At 54.3% G+C, this 24,396-nt stretch overlaps 1 protein-coding gene across 1 annotated transcript in view; it reads left to right on the forward strand.

The window, feature by feature from the left end:
* The first annotated feature begins 807 nt into the window (after window positions 1-807).
* Window positions 808-24,396, forward strand: part of CSTF2 (cleavage stimulation factor subunit 2) — a 64,134-nt gene continuing 40,545 nt past the window's right edge. Inside the window, exons 1-11 of the mRNA XM_076054552.1 lie at window positions 808-1,070; window positions 3,361-3,439; window positions 11,523-11,692; window positions 13,515-13,651; window positions 16,362-16,481; window positions 17,892-17,939; window positions 18,202-18,271; window positions 18,678-18,698; window positions 21,695-22,484; window positions 22,749-22,847; window positions 22,988-23,079. Of these exons, the coding sequence (XP_075910667.1) occupies window positions 1,019-1,070; window positions 3,361-3,439; window positions 11,523-11,692; window positions 13,515-13,651; window positions 16,362-16,481; window positions 17,892-17,939; window positions 18,202-18,271; window positions 18,678-18,698; window positions 21,695-22,484; window positions 22,749-22,847; window positions 22,988-23,079 (1,678 nt within the window). The 5' untranslated portion in view covers window positions 808-1,018. The remainder of the gene's footprint in view (window positions 1,071-3,360; window positions 3,440-11,522; window positions 11,693-13,514; window positions 13,652-16,361; window positions 16,482-17,891; window positions 17,940-18,201; window positions 18,272-18,677; window positions 18,699-21,694; window positions 22,485-22,748; window positions 22,848-22,987; window positions 23,080-24,396) is intronic.

Consider the following 24,396-nt stretch of genomic DNA (forward strand, 5'->3'; position numbering starts at 1 on the left):
ACTATACAATCCGCAAAGCTATCACTCAAACCATGAAGAAGGACCCTCTTGAGGAGCCTTTCAAAACCATCACTTTACCCTACATTGCGGGGATCACAAAAAAGATCTCCAAAATCTTGAATAAACACAAGATCCAGGTCCGTTTCAACACATTACATAAAATCCGTGATCTGGTTCCGTCTGTAAAAGATGTGATTCCGGACATACAGTAAGTTGCCTCTGGAGTAGTAGTTACATCGGAGAAACCAAACGCCATGTCTTGGACCGCATCCGTGAACACAAAGCAGACCTTAAAACATGGTAGGACCAACACCTCGGCCGTGGCAGATCATTGTTATAATTCAGTAGGCTTACATGACATTGACTTTTCCAAGACAGAGGTTCTTTGTAAGCCATCTGGCTACCATGAGAGATTCGTTCATGAGGCTATCCACATATACAAGCACAGAGACAATTTCAACCGAGAAGATGGATTCTGGCTTAGCAATCATTGGAAAGATTTGATAAACCATTTCAGGTCTTAATTGATTGTTCACGCTTACAATGGCTTTCAGACAGCATACATTAATTTTTCGTCTCCCCCCTCCTCTTTTCAGAACATAGATAGACTAGTCCTTCTAAATAAATTGCTAAATCGCTGCGCGTGGCGCTGACGTTTTTTAAATAAATAAATACACCGTTTAAAAATAAATAAATTCAAGTTTCAAGTTTCATTTATTAGGTATAGCCCTGTGAGCCATGCGGCTCTTAAGTCGGGTGCAACCGCAACAAACAAAATTAATGCAAACCGACACACCTGATGACGACCGTTTGTCTTATGGTCGAAACGTCGTGAGAATTTTTTTATTGTTATATATATTTTATTATTTTATTGTTTCCCTTCAACGTGACTTTATCGAAAGAGCTAAGAATATGAGTCTGGGGATCCCTGCAGTCCCATGAGGAATCGATTCCCTCGCGACCAAGGCAAGGTTTAACTTCGCGTGCCGATTTCAGAGGAATCGATTCCCGAGCAGCCATGGCGGGCATGAGGGACACCACGACCGATCGCTCGCTCCGCTCCGTGTTTGGTGAGAGGCTCGCGGGGGGGTTGAGGGGTAGCGAGGCCGTGGGGGGGTGGCGAGGCCAGGTGGGGTGGCGAGGGTAGCGAGGGGGGGGTGGCGAGGCCAGAGAGGGGGGGGGGGGTGGCGAGACTGTGGACCGCGCTAGTCGAGCGCCGTTGAAGTGGATGGGGGCCTGCGCTGGTGTCGGCCCCTGGGGAGCGGTGGCGCTGCGGTTAGCGTAGCGTTGCGACCCCGACCTCCCGGGTTCGATTCCCGGTGACGATTTTCTCTGAACCGGTCCCTGGGCCTCCCCTAGGTCGACTCGGCCTCAAACGAGTACCCGGTGCGGTGTGCGTTGTTAAACATCGCCACTGGAGAGACAAAGGCGTCCGGGCGTGGTGCTGGCCACCCACCCCCGCGCCGGCCTTCATAGATGCTGCTACTACTCGCTACTAACAGCACGTGCTCTCACAGTTTGCTGAGGCTACACGTGGGATCTTTGTGTGTGTGTCTTGGTGTGTCTGTGTGTGTGTCTGTGTGTGTGTGTCTGTGTGTGTCTGTGTGTGTGTGTCTTTGTGTGGGTCTTCATGTGTGTCTTCGTGTGTGTCTTGGTATATCTGTGTGTGTGTCTCCGTGTCATGTCATAACATGACATAATAACAGTCTGGGCCACTGGACGGGTTCCGTAGGATTGGAAGGATGCCCTGGTGGTCCCCCCTCTTTAAGAAGGGGGACCGCACAGACTGTAACAACTACAGGGGCATCTCACTCCTCAGTGTGCCGGGAAAGGTCCTGGCAAGGATTATTCAACATCGCCTTGCCAGGCACGCTGAGGAGAGGCTTGCAGAGCCCCAATGCGGTTTCAGGAAAGGGCGGTCCTGCATGGATGCCATATTTTCTCTCCGTCTGCTACAGCAGAGGTGTAGGGAATTCCAACAAGACCTACATCTCTGCTTTATTGACCTGGTCAAGGCCTATGATACCATCAGTAGGCTTGGGCTCTGGGTTGTTCTTCGTGCTTTCGGAGTCCCTGACCCTCTGCTCACGATCATTAAGGACCTTCATGATGGTGAGCGGGCCCGGGTAAAACTACGTGGCCGGGAGTCAGAGCCATTCCCTGTACACCTTGGGGTGCGACAGGGATGTCCTCCGGCTCCAACATCATTTAACATCTATTTCGACCACGTGGTTCGTGAAGCCTTCAGTAGCTGTACCAGAGGAATTTCCATCTGGTACAGATACAATGGGAGGCTGATCGATGCCCGGGTGCGGTCAAGTGATGGCTCCCTATTGGTTAACCATGTTATGTATGCCGACGACCTGGTAATTGCTGCTCACTCAGAGGAGGAGTTGGAGGCGCTGCTGCTGAAACTGGAGTGTGCCACTAAGAGGTGGGGCCTTACCATCAGCCCCACCAAAACGATGCACCTGGGCAGTGTGCTCATGACCGGCACTGGTTTAACAGCAGGGGTCTCACTTTGAATCAGTCGAGAGTCATATTTTCATCGGATGCGTAACACTGTGTGGAAGCTACCTGGTATGTCGCTCCGCACGAAGCTTCGGGTCTTCTCGGCCACGGTCATTCCCTCCCTTCTCTATGCTTGCGAAACGTGGACAACCCCTAATGGAACATCTCCGCCGGTTAGAAACATTTAGTCTGGCCTGCCTACGATCCATCCTGGGTTTAACCTGCAGGCTGGATTGTGTGAGGAGCTCACAAATCCTTGAAAGATCTGGACAAAGTCTCATCGGTGAGCTCCGGCAGGCAGGGCTGCGTTGGCTGGGCCATGTAGCTCGCATGCCCAGGCACCGCATGCCGAAACAGCTTTTGTTTGGCCAGATGGTGGGGGCTAAACGGGCACGGCGCGGGCTAGAGAAGAGATTGAGTGACGTGGTACAGGAGGATGTGGAGCTGAGTGGACTTGCCGATGACTGGTACCAGCAGTGTCAAGATCGGCCTCTGTGGAGGAGGCTCGTGAAGGACGCTACTGGGCAGTTGGAGGCAGTCGCCCTCCAACAACAACGGAGGGCGGAGGAGCGATGCTCACAACAACGAGCAGAGCGCCGGGTGGCTAAAGCACAGCAATTTGGCACAGTAGGGGGCACAGGTGGTGCATCAGCCAGTCATCTCAGTCAGTCGACCCGTGTCACCTGCTGGGTCTGCCCCGTGACCTCCTGCCAGCGGGCGTTTGACACTTCACGTGGCCTCAAGGTGCACATGGCCTGGCACAAGCGTTGTGGTTGACGTCACCGCCACTTAGTGGCGAATGGCGGTTGTTGTCTCCGTGTGTCTGTGTGTGTCTGCGCGTCAATGCAGTTGGTAACATCCCCTATGAGGCGACGGAGGAGCAACTCAGAGACATCTTCTCTGAGGTGGGGCCGGTGGTGAGCTTCAGGTGAGACCTGTGGTTAGGCACACACAAACAACAAAGACATGTACATGTGTGTGTGTACGTGTGTGTGTATGTGTGTGTGTGTGTATGTGTGTGTGTATGTGTGTGTATACGTGTGTATGTGTACATGTGTGTGGGTGTTTGTGTGTACACGTGTGTGTGTACACGTGTGTGTGTGTGTACGTGTGTGTGCAAAACAACCCCCTACCTCCTCGCGGTGCCGGACGGGCAACTCTGTCGTGGACAGTGCTGTGGGGGGAGGTCCAATTTTGATTGGCTCCTCCCCTCATGGCATATGTGTCCACCACAGGGGCTAAACGGGGGCTCTGGACAGGTGCGAGGGGCTGGTAACCATTCCACCTTCAATTAATTACCACTAAACCACGAGTTAAACTGAAATATGTAACTAATAAGCTTGTGCCGGAGGCCCCGGGGGGCCAGGCGTCTATGACGTCTCCTGGCCAAACCCCAATTGGCGGAGCCAGGAGATTGAATATCTACCCTCGGGGCTCCTCCAAAAACAACGAAAAGCCACTATGGGTGGCCACGTGGAATGTTCAAACGCTCACTGCGGAGGAGAGGCTGCCACTCCTCTGTCGGGAGCTGGACCAGTACCGCCTGGATCTATGTGGCATTCAGGAGGTCCAGTGGACCGGCTCTGGCTCCTGCCACCATGAGGGGTGGACAGTCCTCTACTCGGGGCAGCAGACTGCCAAACAACAGGGTGTGGCACTTTTGAACAAAAGAATGAAGGGGGCGTGGGAGCGTGACGGTGAGGTGTGGGAAGCTGTAAGCCCCAGGCTACTTTGGGCTCGCCTTCCCATCAACCGGAGGTGGGGAATGGTGATCGTGGTTACTTATGCCCCCACCGAAGATGAACATCCGTGGAGGGATGCAGGCAAAGCCGATGAGTCAGATGGCTTCTATGACCTCTTGTCACAGGTGCTGGCTAAAGTGGCCCCTCGGGAGAGAGTCATCATGTTGGGTGACTTCAATGCCCGAGTTGGTCATGATGCTGGCACCTGGTCTGGAGTAACTGGAGGGCATGGGCCAGATCAGCTCAATAACAACGGTAGGAGGCTGCTAGATTTTTGTGCAGCCCATGGGCTTGTCATTACCAACATGCTGTTCCAGCATCGGCGCATCCACACAACATCATGGATACATGCCGGGTCCAGGCAAGAACATCTGCTGGACTACATAGTGACGGACCAGCGGATGCGAGCTCATGTCCTTGACACCAGGACTTACCGTGGAGCTGATCTGCCCTCTCACCATCGACTAGTCATCTGTAAGATGCGCCTGCCATTCTTCCACTCCGGTGGTGGGTGTACACCCAGGACCCCATTCCAACCTAAAGTGGCCTGGTCTCAGTTATCTGATGAAAGTTGCAAGCGAGAATTTCATCATCGCTTGCGGCTGGGATTTGCATCGTCCCCAACTCCTCCTGATGTCGAGGGTAAATGGGCGATGTTTAGGACTGTGACTCATGCAGCTGCAATGGCTGCTTTGGGTACGCGGTCCTAACCTCCCCAGAGACCCTCGCTGACAGAGGAGGTGTTCAGGATGGTTGAGAAAAAGCGACAGGCCCACTGTCATTGGCTACAGAATCCCACGTCAGAGAACGAGGAGGCTTACCGCAGCCTTCGCTCGGAGGTTCGGAGAGCCGTGAGGCGCTGCAAGGATGGGTGGTGATCGCGGGTTGCTGAGGGGATGGAGTCTGCCTCAGTGGCCCGTGATCACAAATCTCTATTTAACTCCATCAAAAAAGTAACCTGCAGCGCCATACCTATTACCATCATTAGGGGAAAAAACGGTGATCCAATCTCCGACCCCCAGGAACAGGTTAGCAGATTTGCTGAGCATTTCTGTGAGGTCCTGGGGGAGGGAAAATCCCTCAGCCAGGAAAACATCATGGCACAAAGTGAGGATGACCCTGCTGAGGCTGCGGTGCCTCAAATATTGGAAGACGTCACCCCCTGTGAGTGGCTGGCTGAGGTGCCATCTGTTGAGGAAGTACTGAAGGAAATCCGGAGTCTGAGACCAGGAAAGGCAGCGGGAAGAGATGATCTCCCAAGCGAAATGCTGAGGGAGGGTGGCGTTTGTGCACAGACTGCCCTATATGACATCATAACAAGGGTCTGGACCACTGGACGGGTTCCGCAGGATTGGAAGGATGCCCTGGTGGTCCACCTTTTTAAGAAGGGGGACCGCACAGACTGTAACAACTACAGGGGCATCTTACTCCTCAGTGTGCCGGGAAAGGTCCTGGCAAGGATTATTCAGCATCGCCTTGCCAGGCATGCTGAGGAGAGGCTTGCGGAGCCCAATGCGGTTTCAGGAAAGAGCGGTCCTGCACAGATGCCATATTTTCTGTCCGTCTGCTACAACAGAGGTGTAGGGAATTCCAACAAGACCTACATCTCTGCTTTATTGACCTGGTCAAGGCCTATGATACCATCAGTTGGCCTGGGCTCTGGGTTGTTCTTCGTGCTTTTGGAGTACCTGACACTGCTCACGATCATTAAGGACCTTCATGATGGTGAGCGGGCCCGGGTAAAACTACGTGGCCGGGAGTCAGAGCCATTCCCTGTACACCTTGGGGTGCGACAGGGATGTCCTCTGGCTCCCACATTATTTAACATCTATTTTGACCACGTAGTTCGTGAAGCCTTCAATAGCTGTACCGGGGGAATCTCCATATGGTACAGATATAATGGGAGGCTGATCGATGCCCGGATGCGGTCAAGGGATGGCTCCCTATTGCTCAACCACGTAATGTATGCTGATGATTTGGTAATAGCTGCTCATTCAGAGGAGGAGTTGGAGACGCTGCTGCTGAGACTGGAGCGTGCCACTAAGAGGTGGGTCCTTTCCATCAGCCCCACCAAAACTAAGCACCTGCCTGGGTATTTTGTACCATCGGACACTCCACCCCCACAACTCCCAATCGGTGATGGGGCAGTTGTGGAGAGAGTGGAGAGTTTCCCATACCTGGGCAGTGTGCTTATGACCGGCTCCAGTTTAACTGCAGAGGTCTCACTCCGAAATCAGTCGAGCGGCAATATCTTTTAATCGGTTCCGTAACGCTGTGTGGAAGCTACCTGGTCTGTCGCGCCGCACTAAGCTTCAGGTCTTCTCATCCACGGTCATTCCCTCCCTTCTCTACGCTTGCGAAACGTGGACCCCCCAATGGAACATCTTCGCCGGTTAGAAACATTTAGGCTGGCCTGCCTACGATCCATCCTGGGTTTAACCAGATTGGATTGTGTGAGGAGCTCACAAATCCTTGAAAGATCTGGGCAAATTTCGATTTAAAGCTTTCGTGACTGCAATGATTCATCTTCTTTGGTTCTTTCGGTAAAGTCACGTAGAATGATAATAAAATAATTATCATTCTACGTGACTTTACCGAAAGAACCAAAGAAGATCTGGGCAAGGTCCCATCGGTGAGCTCCTCTGGCGGGGAAGGCTGCGATGGCTGGGTCATGTAGCCTGCATGCCCAGCCACCGCATGCCGCAACAGCTTTTGTTCGGACGGATTGAGGGGGCTAAGCGGGCGTGGCACGGGCTAGAGAAGAGATGGAGTGATGTGGTACAGGAGGACGTGGAGCTGAGTGGACTTGCCGATGACTGGTACCAGCGGTGTCAAGATCGGCCTCTGTGGAGGAGGCTCGTGAAGGACGCTACTGGGCAGTTGGAGGTAGTCGCTCTCCAACAACAACGGAGGGCGGAGGAGCGACGCTCAGAACAACGAGCGGAGCGCCGGGTGGCTAAAGCACAGCAGGTTGGCACAGTAGGGGGCAAAGGTGGTGCATCAGCCAGTCATCTCAGTCGACCCGTATCACCTGGGTCTGCCCCGTGACCTCCTTCCAGCGGGCGTTCGACACTTCACGTGGCCTCAGGGTGCACATAGCCTGGCACAAGCGTCGTGGTGACGTCACCGCCACTTAGTGGCGAATGGCGGTTGTTGTTGTGGGTGTTTGTGTGTACACGTGTGTGTGTGTGTACACGTGTGTGTGTGTATGTGTGTGTATGTGTGTACACGTGTGTGTGTGTGTACACGTGTGTGTGGGTGTATGTGTGTACACGTTTGTATGTGGGTGTGTACACTGTGTGTGTACACGTGTGTGTGTGTACACCGTGTGTGTGTACGTGTGTGTGTACACGTGTGTGTGTGTACCGTGTGTGTGTACGTGTGTGTGTGTACATGTGTGTGTGTGTTTGTATGTGTGTGTGCAAAACAACCCCCTACCTCCTCGCGGTGCCGGACCGGCAACTCTGTCGTGGACAGTGCTGTGGGGGGAGGTCCAATTTTGATTGGCTCCTCCCCTCATGGCATATGTGTCCATCACAGGGGCTAAACGGGGGCTCTGGATGGGTGCGAGGGGCTGGTAACCACTCCACCTTCAATTAATTACCACTAAACCACGAGTTAAACTGAAATATGTATTTAATAAGCTTGTGCCGGAGGCCCCGGGGGGCCAGGCGTCTATGACGTCTCCTGGCCAAACCCCAATTGGCGGAGCCAGGAGATTGAATATCTACCCTCGGGGCTCCTCCAGAAACAACGAAAAGCCACTATGGGTGGCCACGTGGAATGTTCGAACGCTCACTGCGGAGGAGAGGCTGCCACTCCTCTGTCGGGAGCTGGACCGGTACCGTCTGGATCTATGTGGCATTCAGGAGGTCCAGTGGACCGGCTCTGGCTCCTGCCACCATGAGGGGTGGACAGTCCTCTACTCGGGGCAGCAGACTGCCAAACAACAGGGTGTGGCACTTCTTTTGAACAAAATAATGAAGGCGGCGTGGGAGCGCGGCGTTGAGGTGTGGGAAGCTGTAAGCCCCAGGCTACTTTGGGCTCGCCTTCCCATCAACCGGAGGCGAGGAATGGTGGTCGTGGTTACTTATGCCCCCACCGAAGATGAACATCCGTGGAGGGATGCAGGCAAAGCCGATGAGTCAGATGCCTTCTATGACCTCCTGTCACAGGTGCTGGCTAAAGTGGCCCCTCGGGATAGAGTCATCATGTTGGGTGACTTCAATGCCCGAGTTGGTCATGATACTGACACCTGGTCTGGAGTAATTGGAGGGCATGGGCCAGATCAGCTCAATAACAATGGTAGGAGGCTGCTAGATTTTTGTGCAGCCCATGGGCGTGTAATTACCAACACGCTGTTCCGGCATCGGCGCATCCACACAACATCATGGATGCATGCCGGGTCCAAGCAAGAACCTCTGCTGGACTACATAGTGACGGACTAGCGGATGCGAGCCCATGTCCTTGACACCAGGACCTACCGTGGAGCTGATCTGCCCTCTGACCATCGACTAGTCATCTGTAAGATGCGCCTGCCATTCTTCCACTCCGGTGGTGGGTGTACACCCAGGACCCCATTCCAACCTAAAGTGGCCTGGTCTCAGTTATCTGATGAAAGTTGCAAGCGAGAATTTCATCATCGCTTGCAGCTGGGATTGGCATCGTCCCCGACTCCTCCTGATGTCGAGGGTAAATGGGCGATGTTTAGGACTGTGACTCATGCAGCTGCAATGGCTGCTTTGGGTACGCGGTCCAGACCTCCCCAGAGACCCTAGCTGACAGAGGAGGTGTTCAGGATGGTTGAGAAAAAGCGACAGGCCCACTGTCATCGGCTACAGAATCCCACGTCAGAGAATGAGGAGGCTTACCGCAGCCTTCACTCGGAGGTTCGGAGAGCCGTGAGGCGCTGCAAGGATGGGTGGTGGTCGCGGGTTGCTGAGGGGATGGAGTCTGCCTCAGTGGCCCGTGATCACAAATCTCTATTTAACTCCATCAAAAAAGTAACCTGCAGCGCCACACCTATTACCATCATTAGGGGAAAAAATGGTGATCCAATCTCCGACCCCCAGGAACAGGTTAGCAGATTTGCTGAGCATTTCTGTGAGGTCCTGGGGGAGGGAAAATCCCTCAGCCAGGAAAACATCGTGGCACAAAGTGAGGATTACCCTGCTGAGGCTGCGGTGACTCAAATATTGGAAGAAGTCACCCCCTGTGAGTGGCTGGCTGAGGTGCCATCTGTTGAGGAAGTACTGAAGGCGATCCGGAGTCTGAGACCAGGGAAGGCAGCGGGCAGAGATGATCTCCAAAGCGAAATGCTGAGGGAGGGTGGCGTTTGTGCACAGACTGCCCTATATGACATCATAACAACGGTCTGGACCACTGGACGGGTTCCGCAGGATTGGAAGGATGCCCTGGTGGTCCCCCTTTTTAAGAAGGGGGACCGCACAGACTGTAACAACTAAAGGGGCATTTCACTCCTCAGTGTGCCGGGAAAGGTCCTGGCAAGGATTATTCAGCATCGCCTTGCCAGGCACGCTGAGGAGAGGCTTGCTGAGCCCCAATGCGGTTTCAGGAAAGATCGGTCCTGCACAGATGCCATATTTTCTGTCCGTCTGCTACAGCAGAGGTGTAGGGAATTCCAACAGGACCTACATCTCTGCTTTATTGACCTGGTCAAGGCCTATGATACCATCAGCAGGCCTGGGCTCTGGGTTGTTCTTCGTGCTTTTGGAGTACCTGACCCTCTGCTCACGATCATTAAGGACCTTCATGATGGTGAGCGGGCCCAGATAAAACTACGTGGCCGGGAGTCAGAGCCATTCCCTGTACACCTTGGGGTGCGACAGGGATGTCCTCTGGCTCCCACATTATTTAACATCTATTTTGACTACGTATGTCGTGAAGCCTTCAATAGCTGTACCGGGGAAATCTCCATATGGTGTAGATATAATGGGAGGCTGATCGATGCCCGGGTGCGGTCAAGGGATGGCTCCCTATTGCTCAACCACGTTTTGTATGCTGATGATTTGGTAATAGCTGCTCATTCAGAGGAGGTGTTGGAGACGCTGCTGCTGAGACTGGAGCGTGCCACTAAGAGGTGGGTCCTTTCCATCAGCCCCACCAAAACTAAGCACCTGCCTGGGTATTTTGTACCATCGGACACTCCACCCCCACAACTCCCAATCGGTGATGGGGCAGTTGTGGAGAGAGTGGAGAGTTTCCCACAGCTGGGCAGTGTGCTTATGACTGGCTCCAGTTTAACAGCAGAGGTCTCACTCCGAATCAGTCGAGCGGCAATATCTTTTCATCGGTTGCGTAACGCTGTGTGGAAGCTACCTGGTCTGTCGCTCCGCACTAAGCTTCAGGTCTTCTCGGCCACGGTCATTCCCTCCCTTCTCTACGCTTGCGAAACATGGACCCCCCTAATGGAACATCTTCGCCGGTTAGAAACATTTAGGCTGGCCTGCCTACGATCCATCCTGGGTTTAACCAGACTGGATTGTGTGAGGAGCTCACAAATCCTTGAAAGATCTGGGCAAGGTCCCATCGGTGAGCTCCTCCGGCGGGCAAGGCTGCGATGGCTGGGTCATGTAGCCCGCATGCCCAGCCACCGCATGCCGAAACAGCTTTTGTTCGGCCGGATTGAGGGGTCTAGACGGGCGCGGCACGGGCTAGAGAAGAGATGGAGTGATGTGGTACAGGAGGACGTGGAGCTGAGTGGACTTGCCGATGACTGGTACCAGCGGTGTCAAGATCGGCCTCTGTGGAGGAGGCTCGTGAAGGATGCTACTGGGCAGTTGGAGGTAGTCGCCCTCCAACAACAACGGAGGGCGGAGGAGTGGTGCTCACAACAACGAGCGGAGCGCCGGGTGGCTAAAGCACAGCAATTTGGCACAGTAGGGGGCACAGGTGGTGCATCAGCCGTGTCACCTGCTGGGTCTGCCCCGTGACCTCCTGCCAGCGGGCGTTCGACACTTTACTTGGTCTCAGGGTGCACATAGCCTGGCACAAGCGTCTTGGTGACGTCACCGCCACTTAGTGGCGAATGGCGGTTGTTGTTGTTGTTGTGTATACGTGTGTGTGTGTGTGTGTACGTGTGTATGTGTGTACACGTGTGTGTACGTGTGTGTGTGTACGTGTGTGTACACCGTGTACTCATGTAGGCCATCATCGTTCGTAGGCCGCCGGCCTTCGAACGGCGCTTGCCCCGATGTTCTGTTGAGGCTACGCGTGGGGGGGGTGTGCATGCCACGTGCGTGCGTGCAGGCTGGTGTACGACAGGGAGACGGGCAAGCCCAAGGGCTACGGCTTCTGCGAGTACCAGGACCAGGAGACGGCACTGAGCGCCATGAGGAACCTCAACGGGCGCGAGTTCAGCGGCCGCTCCCTCCGCGTCGACAACGCGGCCAGCGAGAAGAACAAGGAGGAGCTCAAGAGTGGGTGACCCCCCCTCCCCCTGCCCCCCCCTCCCCCTGCCTCCCCCTGCCTCCCCCCCTCCCCTGCCTCCCCCTGGCCCCCCTTCCCCCCCTCCCCTCCCTCCCCCCCTCCCTCCCCCCTCCCCTGTCTCCCCTCCCTCTCACTGCCTCCCTCCTTCCCCCCCATCCCCCTCAGTGCGTGTGTGTCTCACTGTGTGTGTCTCACTGTGTGTGTGTCTCGCTGTGTGTGTGTCTCACTGTGTGTGTCTCACTGTGTGTGTCTCACTGTGTGTGTGTCTCACTGTGTGTGTCTCACTGTGTGTGTGTCTCACTGTGTGTGTGTCTCACTGTGTGTGTGTCTCTCTGTGTGTGTGTCTCACTGTGTGTGTCTCACTGTGTGTGTGTCTCACTGTGTGTGTGTCTCACTGTGTGTGTGTCTCAATGTGTGTGTGTCTCACTGTGTGTGTGTCTCACTGTGTGTGTGTCTCACTGTGTGTGTCTCGCTGTGTGCGTCTCGCTGTGTGTGTGTCTCGCTGTGTGTGTGTCTCACTGTGTGTGTGTCTCACTGTGTGTGTGTCTCACTGTGTGTGTGTCTCACTGTGTGTGTGTCTCACTGTGTGTGTCTCGCTGTGTGTTTCTCACTGTGTGTGTCTCACTGTGTGTGTGTCTCACTGTGTGTGTCTCACTGTGTGTGTCTCACTGTGTGTGTCTCACTGTGTGTGTCTCACTGTGTGTGTGTCTCACTGTGTGTGTCTCACTGTGTGTGTGTCTCACTGTGTGTGTGTCTCACTGTGTGTGTGTCTCACTGTGTGTGTGTCTCACTGTGTGTGTGTCTCACTGTGTGTGTGTCTCACTGTGTGTGTGTCTCACTGTGTGTGTGTCTCACTGTGTGTGTGTCTCGCTGTGTGCGTCTCGCTGTGTGCGTCTCGCTGTGTGCGTCTCGCTGTGTGTGTGTCTCACTGTGTGTGTGTCTCACTGTGTGTGTGTCTCAATGTGTGTGTGTCTCACTGTGAGACACACACACAGGGAGCGATAGTGTAGCGGTTAGCGCGCTGCGCTATGAACCTGGCGACCCGGGTTCGATTCCCGCTCACGGCCAACACCGGTGACGATTATCTGAACCGGTCCCGGGCCTCCCCTAGGTCGACTCAGCCTCAAATGAGTACCTGGTGCGGTGTGTAAACATCGTCACTAGGGAGACAAAGGCGGTCGGGCGTGGTGCTGGCCACCCACCCCCTCGTGTACCGTTCCGGCCTTCATAGGTGCTCGCTAACAGCACTTGCCCCTACAGTCTGTTAAGGCTATACGGGGGATCTTTGTCTTTGTGTCTCACTGTGTGTGTGTCTCACTGTGTGTGTGTCTCACTGTGTGTGTCTCACTGTGTGTGCGTCTCGCTGTGTGCGTCTCGCTGTGTGCGTCTCGCTGTGTGTGTCTCGCTGTGTGTGTCTCGCTGTGTGTGTCTCGCTGCGTGTGTCTCGCTGTGTGTGTGTCTCGCTGTGTGTGTGTCACTGTGTGTGTGTCTCACTGTGTGTGTCTCACTGTGTGTGTGTCTCACTGTGTGTGTGTCTCACTGTGTGTGTCTCGCTGTGTGTGTCTCGCTGTGTGTGTCTCGCTGTGTGTGTCTCGCTGTGTGTTTGTCTCACTGTGTGTGTGTCTCACTGTGTGTGTCTCACTGTGTGTGTGTCTCACTGTGTGTCTCACTGTGTGTCTCACTGTGTGTGTCTCACTGTGTGTGTCTCACTGTGTGTGTCTCACTGTGTGTGTCTCACTGTGTGTGTCTCACTGTGTGTACGTCTCACTGCGTGTGTCTCGCTGTGTGTATCTCACTGTGTGTGTGTGTCAGGTCTGGGCCACACAGGGCCCGTGTTGGAGTCTCCGTTTGGCGACGCCGTGGCCCCTGAGGAGGCTCCCCACGCCGTGACGCAGGCAGTGGCCTCGCTGCCTCCTGAGCAGCTCTACTGCCTCGTCAAGCAGATGAAGGTTTTATACACGAATACTGTGATACTATTACTATATACACTATTACTACACTACTATATACACTACTATATTACTATGCTATATGCACTATTACTACACTACTACTATTACACTACTATATACACTACTATATTACTATATCTTCTTTGGTTCTTTCGGTAAAGTCACGTAGAATGAGAATAAAATAATAAATTGATAAAATAAAATAACACAATAATATTCTCACGACGTTTCGGCCACAACACAAGCGGCCTTCATCAGGTGAAGGGAGCGAGACTGTCTGGTAGGACATTACTATACTTTATACACTTACTACACTACTACTATTACACTACTATATACACTACTATATTATTATACTATATACACTATCACTATAAACACTATTACTACACTACTACTATTACACTACTATATACACTACTATATTACTATACTTTATACACTTACTACACTACTACTATTACACTACTATATACACTACTATATTATTATACTATATACACTATCACTATAAACACTATTACTACACTACTACTATTACACTACTATATACACTACTATGTTACTATACTATATACACTTACTACACTACTATTACACTACTATATACACTACTATATTACCATACTATATACACTTACTACACTACTACTATTACACTACTATATACACTACTATATTACTATACTATATACACTATTACTGCACTACTACTATTACACTACTATATACACTACTATACTACTATATACACTATTACTACACTACTACTATTACACTACTATATACACTACTATACTACTATACTATATACACTGTTACTACACTACTACTATTACACTACTATATACACTACTATATTACTATACTTTATACACTTACTACACTACTACTATTACACTACTATATACATTACTATATTATTATACTATATACACTATCACTATAAACACTATTACTACACTACTACTATTACACTACTATATACACTACTATGTTACTATACTATATACACTATCACTACACTACTACTATTACATTACTATATACGCTACTATATTACTATACTATAAACACTTACTGCACTACTACTATTACACTACTATATACACTACTATATTACTATACTATACACACTATTACTACACTACTACTATTACACTACTCTATGCACTACTATATTACTATACTATATACACTTACTACACTACTACTATTACTGTTACATTACTATATACACGAATACTATATACACTAATACTATATACACTTACTATATTCACTACTACTATATACACTATTACTATATACACTTACTATATACACTACTACTATATACACTATTACTATATACACGAATACTGTAATACTATTACTATATACACTATTACTACACTACTACTACTATTACACTACTATATACACTACTATATTCACTATTACTATATACACAATCAGTCCTTCACGGCGTAGCGTGTTACCAATTGTTTTCTTGGTGACTATGGTCCCAGCTGCCTTGAGATCATTGACAAGATCCTCCCGTGTAGTTCTGGGCTGATTCCTCACCGTTCTCATGATCATTGCAACTCCATGAGGTGAGATCTTGCATGGAGCCCCAGGCTGAGGGAGATTGTCAGTTCTTTTGTGTTTCTTCTATTTGCGAATAATCGCACCAACTATTGTCACCTTCTCACCAAGCTGCTTAGCAATGGTCTTGTAGCCCATTCCAGCCTTGTGTAGGTCTACAATCTTGTCCCTGCCATCCTTGGAGAGCTCTTTGGTCTTGGCCATGGTGGAGAGTTTGAAATCTGATTGATTGCTTCTGTGGACAGGTGTCTTTTATACAGGTAACGAGCTGAGATTAGGAGCACACTCTTAAAGGGAGTGCTCCTTATCTCAGCTTGTTACCTGTATAAAAGACACCTGGGAGCCAGAAATCTTTCTGAATGAGAGGGGGTCAAATACTTGTTTCCCTCATTAAAATGCAAATAAATTTCTCACATTTTTGACATGCGTTTTTCTGGATTTTTTGTTGTTATTCTGTCTCTCACTGTTCAAATAAACCTACCATTAAAATTCTAGACTGATAATTTCTTTGTCAGTGGGCAAACGTACAAAATCAGCAGGGGATCAAATACTTTTTTTCCCTCACTGTACACTACTACACTACTATTACTATTTTTACTAATACTATATACACTAATACTATATACACTATTACTATATACACTATTACTATATACACTTTTACTATATACACTTTTACTATATACACTATTACTATATACACTATTACTATACTGCTATATACACTATTACTATATACACTATTACTACATACACTAATACTATATACAGGACTACTATATGCTACTACACTATATACCACTATACTATACGCTACCACACTATACGCCACTACACTACGCCAGCACACTGTACACCCCTTCATTGTACACCACTATACTGTATGCCACCACACTGTACACCACCACTGTATGCCACTACACTAAAGGCAACTACACTGTACACATCACACTGTGCACACCACACTGTACGACACTGCACTGTACACCCCAGCACTGTACACCCCATACACTGTACACCACTACACTGTACACCACTACACTGTATGCCTGTACACTACAGGTCACTACACTGTACACTAGACTGTACGTGTATGTCTTGTGGCCCCGTGCGTGTGCAGGCGTGCGTGGTGACGTGCCCGCAGGAGGGCCGCACGCTGCTTCTGCAGAATCCGCAGCTGGCCTACGCCCTGCTGCACGCACTCGTCGCACTGCAAGCCCTGGACCGCGATGCCGCGTCGGTTCGCACCGCCCCCTTACATACGCCACTCACACCTCGCCACCCACCCCACCTACCTGCCCGCCCTCCTATCCCCCCCCGCCCTCCTATCCCCCCCGCCCTCCTATCCCCCCCCGCCCTCCTATCCCCCCCCGCCCTCCTATCCCCCCCCGCCCTCCTATCCCCCCCCGCCCTCCTATCCCCCCCCGCCCTCCTATCCCCCCCCGCCCTCCTATCCCCCCCCGCCCTCCTATCCCCCCCCGCCCTCCTATCCCCCCCCGCCCTCCTATCCCCCCCCGCCCTCCTATCCCCCCCCGCCCTCCTATCCCCCCCCGCCCTCCTATCCCCCCCCGCCCTCCTATCCCCCCCCGCCCTCCTATCCCCCCCCGCCCTCCTATCCCCCCCCGCCCTCCTATCCCCCCCCGCCCTCCTATCCCCCCCCGCCCTCCTATCCCCCCCCGCCCTCCTATCCCCCCCCGCCCTCCTATCCCCCCCCGCCCTCCTATCCCCCCCCGCCCTCCTATCCCCCCCCGCCCTCCTATCCCCCCCCGCCCTCCTATCCCCCCCCGCCCTCCTATCCCCCCCCGCCCTCCTATCCCCCCCCGCCCTCCTATCCCCCCCCGCCCTCCTATCCCCCCCCGCCCTCCTATCCCCCCCCGCCCTCCTATCCCCCCCCGCCCTCCTATCCCCCCCCGCCCTCCTATCCCCCCCCGCCCTCCTATCCCCCCCCGCCCTCCTATCCCCCCCCGCCCTCCTATCCCCCCCCGCCCTCCTATCCCCCCCCGCCCTCCTATCCCCCCCCGCCCTCCTATCCCCCCCCCGCCCTCCTATCCCCCCCCGCCCTCCTATCCCCCCCCGCCCTCCTATCCCCCCCCGCCCTCCTATCCCCCCCCGCCCTCCTATCCCCCCCCGCCCTCCTCGCCACGCACCCCCTTCTTGGTGCGCCACGCCGGCCTGCGTAGGCGCTGATGCTGCTGATGGTGATGATGATGGTGATGATGATGGTGCTGATGGTGATGATGATGGTGATACTGCTGATGGTGATGATGATGGTGCTGATGGTGATGATGATGCTGATACGGCTGATGGTGATGATGATTGTGCTAATGGTGATGATGCTGCTGCTGCTGATGATGATGATGCTGCTGATGATGATGATGCTGCTGCTGATGATGCTGATGCTGATGATGCTGATGCTGATGATGCTGCTGATGATGCTGATGATGATGATGCTGCTGATGATGCTGATGATGATGCTGATGATGATGTTGCTGCTGCTGATGATGATGATGGTGCTGTTAATGCTGCTAATGCTGCTGATGCCACTGCCGCTGATGCCACTGCCGCCGCTGCTCGCTAACGGCGCCCGCCCCAACAGCGCCATTGATGTCTCCGCGGGGGACCTCTTTGTCTTTTTTGCTTTGACACACAGAGAATGCTGCACCGCCAGAGCTCCATCGTCCCGCTGGGGCACATGCAGGTACTGCCGCAACGCCCACACACGCCACGCCCACACGCGCCACGCCCACACGCGCCACGCCCACACGCGCCACGCCCACACGCGCCACGCCCACACGCGCCACGCCCACACGCGCCACGCCCACACGTGCCACGCACCACGCGGCTACGCGCCTGTGGCCGCGTGAGACCCGGTGGGTGAACCGGTGCATTGCGAACGATCGCGGTCGGTAATGAAGAGGCAGCGTCGAGCGTGGCAGTGACCGCGTGTTTGCCCTCCGCAGGATGAGATGCACATGAACGGTCCTCCGCAGCAGCTGCTGCACGCAGCGGGGCCCGGAGCCATGGGGCCAGGTACGTCGGCGGCGGCAGCACGGCCCTCGCGTGGAGGACGCCGTCGCTCGCGGCCTCGCACGCTACACGCAAGCTACGCGCACGCTACGCACACGCTACGTACACGCTACGTACACGCTACGTACACGCTACGCGCAAGCTACGCGCACGCTACGTACACGCTACGTAAACACTGCGTACAAGCTACATACCGCTAACATATACGCTACGTACACACTACGTAACGCTGACATACACACTACGCACACACTGCGTACACACTACGCACACACTGCCAACATGCTGCGTACGCACGATGTGCACGCGACGTACAGGTGATGAGCGTGGTGATGAGTGTGAGAGTTGTCGAGGCTCGCTGTGGATTAACGCTTCTCTCCTCTGTGGTTGCCTTCACGCACCCCCTAAGAGGGCCTGTCTCCTCAGTCCAGTAAGCAGGCATGCTTGCTTGTGTGTGTGTATAAGTGTGTATGTGTGTACGTGTGTGTGTGTGTATACGTGTGTATGTGTGTACGTGTGTGTGTATACGTGTGTATCTGTGTACGTGTGTGTGTATACGTGTGTGTACGTGTGTGTTTGTACGTGTGTATGTGTTTATACGTGTGTGTGTGTGTACACCCAGGACCCCATTCCAACCTAAAGTGGCCTGGTCTCAGTTATCTGATGAAAGTTGCAAGCGAGAATTTAATCATCGCTTCTGACTGGGATTGGCATCGTCCCCGGCTCCTCCCCAGAGACCCTGGCTGACAGAGGAGGTGTTCAGGATGGTTGAGAAAAAGGACAGGCCCACTGTCATTGGGTACAGAATCCCACGTCAGAGAATGAGGAGGCTTACCGCAGCCTTCGCTCGGAGGTTCGGAGAGCCGTGAGGCGCTGCAAGGATGGGTGGTGGTCGCGGGTTGCTGAGGAGATGGAGTCTGCCTCAGTGGCCCGCGATCACAAATCTCTATTTAACTCCATCAAAAAAGTAACCTGCAGCGCCACACCTATTACCATCATTAGGGGAAAAAACGGTGATCCAATCTCCGACCCCCAGGAACAGGTTTGCAGATTTGCTGAGCATTTATGTGAGGTCCTGGGGGAGGGAAAATCCCTCAGCAGGAAAACATCGTGGTACAAAGTGAGGATGACCATGCTGAGGCTGCGGTGCCTCAAATATTGGAAGAGATCACCCCCTGTGAGTGGCTGGCTGAAGTACCATCTGTTGAGGAAGTACTGAAGGCGATCCGGAGTCTGAGACCAGGAAAGGCAACGGGCAGAGATGATCTCCCAAGCGAAATGCTGAGGGAGGGTGGCGTTTGTGCACAGACTGCCCTATAGGACATCATTACAACAGTCTGGACCACTGGACGGGTTCCGCAGGATTGGAAGGATGCCCTGGTGGTCCCCTTCTTTAAGAAGGGGGACCGCACAGACTGTAACAACTACAGGGGTATCTCACTCCTCAGTGTACCGGGAAAGGTCCTGGCCAGGATTATTCAACATTGCCTTGCTCGGCACACTGAGGAGAGGCTTGCGCAGCCCCAATGCGGTTTCAGGAAAGGGCGGTCCTGCACAGATGCCATAATTTCTGTCCGTCTGCTACAGTAGAGGTGTAGGGATTTCTAAAAAGACCTACATCTCTGCTTCATTGACCTGGTCAAGGCCTATGATACCATCAGTAAGCCTGGCCTCTGGGTTGTTCTTCGTGCTTTCGGAGTACCTGACCCTCTGCTCACGATCATTAAGGACCTTCATGATGGTGAGCGGCCGGGTAAAACTACGTGGCCGGGAGTCAGAGCCATTCCCTGTTCACCTTGGGGTGCGACAGGGATGTCCTCTGGCTCCCACATTATTTAACATCTATTTTGACCACGTAGTTCGTGAAGCCTTCAATAGCTGTACCGGGGGAATTTCCATTTGGTACAGACATAATGGGAGTCTGATCGATGCCCGGGTGCGGTCAAGGGATGGCTCCCTATTGGTCAACCACGTTATGTATGCCGATGATTTGGTAATTGCTGCTCATTCAGAGAGGAGTTGGAGAAGCTTCTGCTGAAACTCGAGCGTGCCACTAAGAGGTGGGGACTTACTATCAGCCCCACCAAAATTAAGCACCTGCCTGGGTATTTTGTACCATCGGACACTCTACCCCCACAACTCCCAATCGGTGATGGGGCAGTTGTGGAGAGAGTGGAGAGTTTCCCATACCTGGGCAGTGTGCTCATGACCGGCTCCAGTTTAACAGTGGAGGTATCACTCCGAATCAGTCGAGCGGCATTATCTTTTCATCGGTTGTGTAACGCTGTGTGGACGCTGCCTGGTCTGTCTCTCCGCACTAAGCTTCAGGTCTTCTCGGCCACGGTCATTCCCTCCCTTCTCTACGCTTGCGAAACGTGGACCCCCCTAATGGAACATCTTCGCTGGTTAGAAACATTAAGGCTGGCCTGCCTACGATTCATCCTGGGTTTAACCAGGCTGGATTGTGTGAGGAGCTCACAAATCCTTGAAAGATCTGGGCCAAGTCCCATCGGTGAGTTCCTCCAGATCGGCCTCTGTGGAGGAGGCTCGTGAAGGACGCTACCGGGCAGTTGGAGGCAGTCGCCCTTTAACAACAACGGAGGGCGGAGGAGCGACGCTCACAACAATGAGCGGAGCGCCGGGTGGCTAAAGCACAGCAAGTTGGCACAGTAGGGGGCACAGGTGGTGCATCAGGCAGTCGTCTTGGTCATCTCAGTCAGACGACCTGTGGCACCTGCTGGGTCTGCCCCGTGACCTCCTGCCAGCGGGCGTTCGACACTTCACGTGGCCTGAAGGTGCACCTTGCCTGGCACAAGCGTCGTGGTGACGTCACCGCCACTTAGTGGCGAATTGCGGTTGTTGTTGCGTATGTGGTGGGTGTGTGTGATGTGTGCAGTGGTTGTGAATGTGGTGTGAGTTTGTAGTGTGTGTGTGTGTGTGGTGTGTGTGTGTGATGCGTGCGGTGTGTGTGAGGCGTGTGTGTATATGTGGTGTGTGTGTGTGATGTGTCTGGTGTGTGTGTTTGATGTATGTTGTGTGTGTGTGTGATGTGTGCGGTGTGTGTGTGTATGTGATGTGTGTGTGTGTGATGCGTGCGGTGTGTGTGTGTGTGGTGTGTGTGATGCTAGCGGTGTGTGTGTGGTGTGTGTGTGTGTGGTGTGTGTGATGCGTGCAGTGTGTGTGTGTGTGATGTATGTGGTGTGTGTGTGTGATGTATGTGGTGTGTGTGTGTGTCTGTGGTGTGTATGTGGTGTGTGTGTGATGTATGTGGTGTGTGTGTGATGTATGTGGTGTGTGTGTGATGCGTGTGGTGTGTGTGTGATGTGCGTGGTGTGTGTGTGGTGTGTGTGTGATGTGTGTGGTGTGTGTGTGATGTGTGTGGTGTGTGTGCGGTGTGTGTGTGTGATGCGTGTGTGTGTATGGTAGGTCCCATGTCTGATGGACCACGGATGGCCATGCACATGTCTGGTCCTGGAGGAGGCATGGGGGGAGGTGGACCCATGGGAGGAGGAGGTGGACCCATGGGAGGAGGAGGCGGTCCCATGGGAGGAGGAGGCGGACCCATGGTAGGAGGAGGCGGACCCATGGGAGGAGGTGGCGGACCCATGGGAGGAGGAGGCGGACCCATGGGAGGAGGAGGCGGACCCATGGGAGGAGGAGGCGGACCCATGGGAGGAGGAGGCGGACCCATGGGAGGAGGAGGCGGACCCATGGGAGGAGGAGGCGGACCCATGGGAGGAGGAGGCGGACCCATGGGAGGAGGAGGCGGCCCCATGGGAGGAGGAGGCGGACCCATGGGAGGAGGAGGCGGACCCATGGGAGGAGGTGGACCCATGGGAGGAGGAGGCGGACCCATGGGAGGAGGAGGCGGACCCATGGGAGGAGGAGGCGGACCCATGGGAGGAGGAGGCGGACCCATGGGAGGAGGAGGCGGGCCCATGGGAGGAGGAGGCGGGCCCATGGGAGGAGGAGGCGGACCCATGGGAGGAGGAGGCGGACCCATGGGAGGAGGAGGCGGACCCATGGGAGGAGGAGGCGGACCCATGGGCGGAGGAGGCGGACCCATGGGAGGAGGAGGCGGACCCATGGGAGGAGGAGGCGGACCCATGGGAGGAGGAGGCGGACCCATGGGAGGAGGAGGGCCCATGGGAGGAGGAGGACCAATGGGAGGAGGCGGACCCATGGGAGGAGGTGGACCGATGGGTGGAGGGGGAGGGCCCATGGGAGGAGGGGGCGGGCCCATGGGTGGAGGGGGTGGGCCCATGGGTGGAGGGGGCGGGCCCATGGGTGGAGGGGGCGGGCCGATGGGAGGAGGGGGCGGGCCGATGGGTGGAGGGGGCGGGCCCATGGGTGGAGGGGGCGGGCCCATGGGTGGAGGGGGCGGGCCCATGGGTGGAGGGGGCGGGCCCATGGGTGGAGGGGGCGGGCCCATGGGTGGAGGGGGCGGGCCCATGGGAGGGGGTGGTGGTGGTGGAGGGGGGGGAGGCGGCGTGGGGAGGGCTGGGGGGCTCCTGGGGGACGGCCCCCTGGAGAGGAGACCTGGAAGTCACATGGGCACGCCCCCCGATGGCGATCCCAGGTGAGTGGCGGCGGCTCGGGAGACGTTGACGACCTTGCCCGCTGTACAGCAGGTCGTCGCGGGTTCGATCGCTAGGGAATTGCCTGTTGCTCAAAGGCTTCTTTAGTGTAAATCGGCCGTCTGCGTTGTTTGTGCGTTAGGGGGTACCCCGGGCCGCCCATGGACCCCCGCTCCGTCTCGGCCGAGCTCAGAGACCCTCGAGGAATGGGACCCTCTGCGGATGACATGCGAGGTGATGCCTGCAATTACACGCACGCACGCACACATGCACACGCACGTACACACACGCACGCACACACACGCACGCACACACACGTACGCACACGCGCACATGTACACACGCACGCACGCGCACACGCACACACACGTACGTACACACACGCACGTACACACACACACACGTACACACACACACACACACGTACACACACACTACACACACTACAACAACAACAACCGCCATTCGCCACTAAGTGGCGGTGACGTCACCATGACGCTTGTGCCAGGCCATGTGCACCTTGAGGCCACGTGAAGTGTCGAACGCCCGCTGGCAGGTCACGGGGCAGACCCAGGTGCCACGGGTCGACTGACTGAGATGACTGGCTGGTGTACCACCTGTGTCCCCTACTGTGTCAACTTGCTGTGCTTTAGCCACCCGGCGCTCCGCTCGTTGCTGTGAGCGTCGCTCCTATGCCCTCCGTTGTTGTTGGAGGGCGACTGCCTCCAACTGCCCAGTAGTGTCCTTCACGAACCTCCTCCACAGAGGCCGATACTTGACACCGCTGGTACCAGTCATCGGCAAGTCCACTCAGCTCCACGTCCTCCTGTACCACATCACTCCATCTCTTCTCTAGCCCGTGCCACGCCCGTTTAGCCCCCTCGATCCGGCCGAACAAAAGCTGTTTGGGCTTGCGGTGGCTGGGCATGCGGGCTACATGACCCAGCCAACGCAGCCTTGCCTGCCGGAGGAGCTCGCCGATGGGACTTTGTCCAGATCTATTCGAGGATTTGTGAGCTCCTCACACAATCCAGCCTGGTTGAACCCAGGATTGATCGTAGGCAGGCCAGCCTAAATGTTTCTAACCGGCGAAGATGTTCCATTAGGGGGTCCAGGTTTCGCACACACACACACGTACGTACATAAGTACGTGTAGCCTGTAACAGACTGTAGGGGCAAGTGCTGTTAGTGAGCAGCACCTACGAAAGCCAGCATGGCACACGAGGGTGTGGGTGGCCAGCACCACGCCCGGCCGCCTTTGTCAGCGACGAGTCCACTCAGTTCCACATCGTTCCATACCTCATCAGCTCCATCTCTTCTCCAGCCCGTGCCCTGTCCCGTTTAGCCCCCCCCCCCCCCCCTCTAGTCGGCCAAACAGAAGCCGCTCGGGCACGTGTTGGCCGGGCCACGCGGCCTACGTGACCCAGCCAACGCACGCCTCCTCGCTCTGCCGGAAGAGACTGCGTCTGGATGTGCAAGCTCCTGTAAATCCGGTCTCCTGGATTGTAGGAAGTTGTACGAACTTTGAACTTCCTTTCGCACCGTACGTAG

This window comes from Petromyzon marinus, chromosome 66 (genome assembly GCF_048934315.1).
Source record: "Petromyzon marinus isolate PM22_M1 ecotype Great Lakes invasive population chromosome 66, UKy_Petmar_22M1.pri1.0, whole genome shotgun sequence".
Taxonomy (NCBI): domain Eukaryota; kingdom Metazoa; phylum Chordata; class Hyperoartia; order Petromyzontiformes; family Petromyzontidae; genus Petromyzon; species Petromyzon marinus.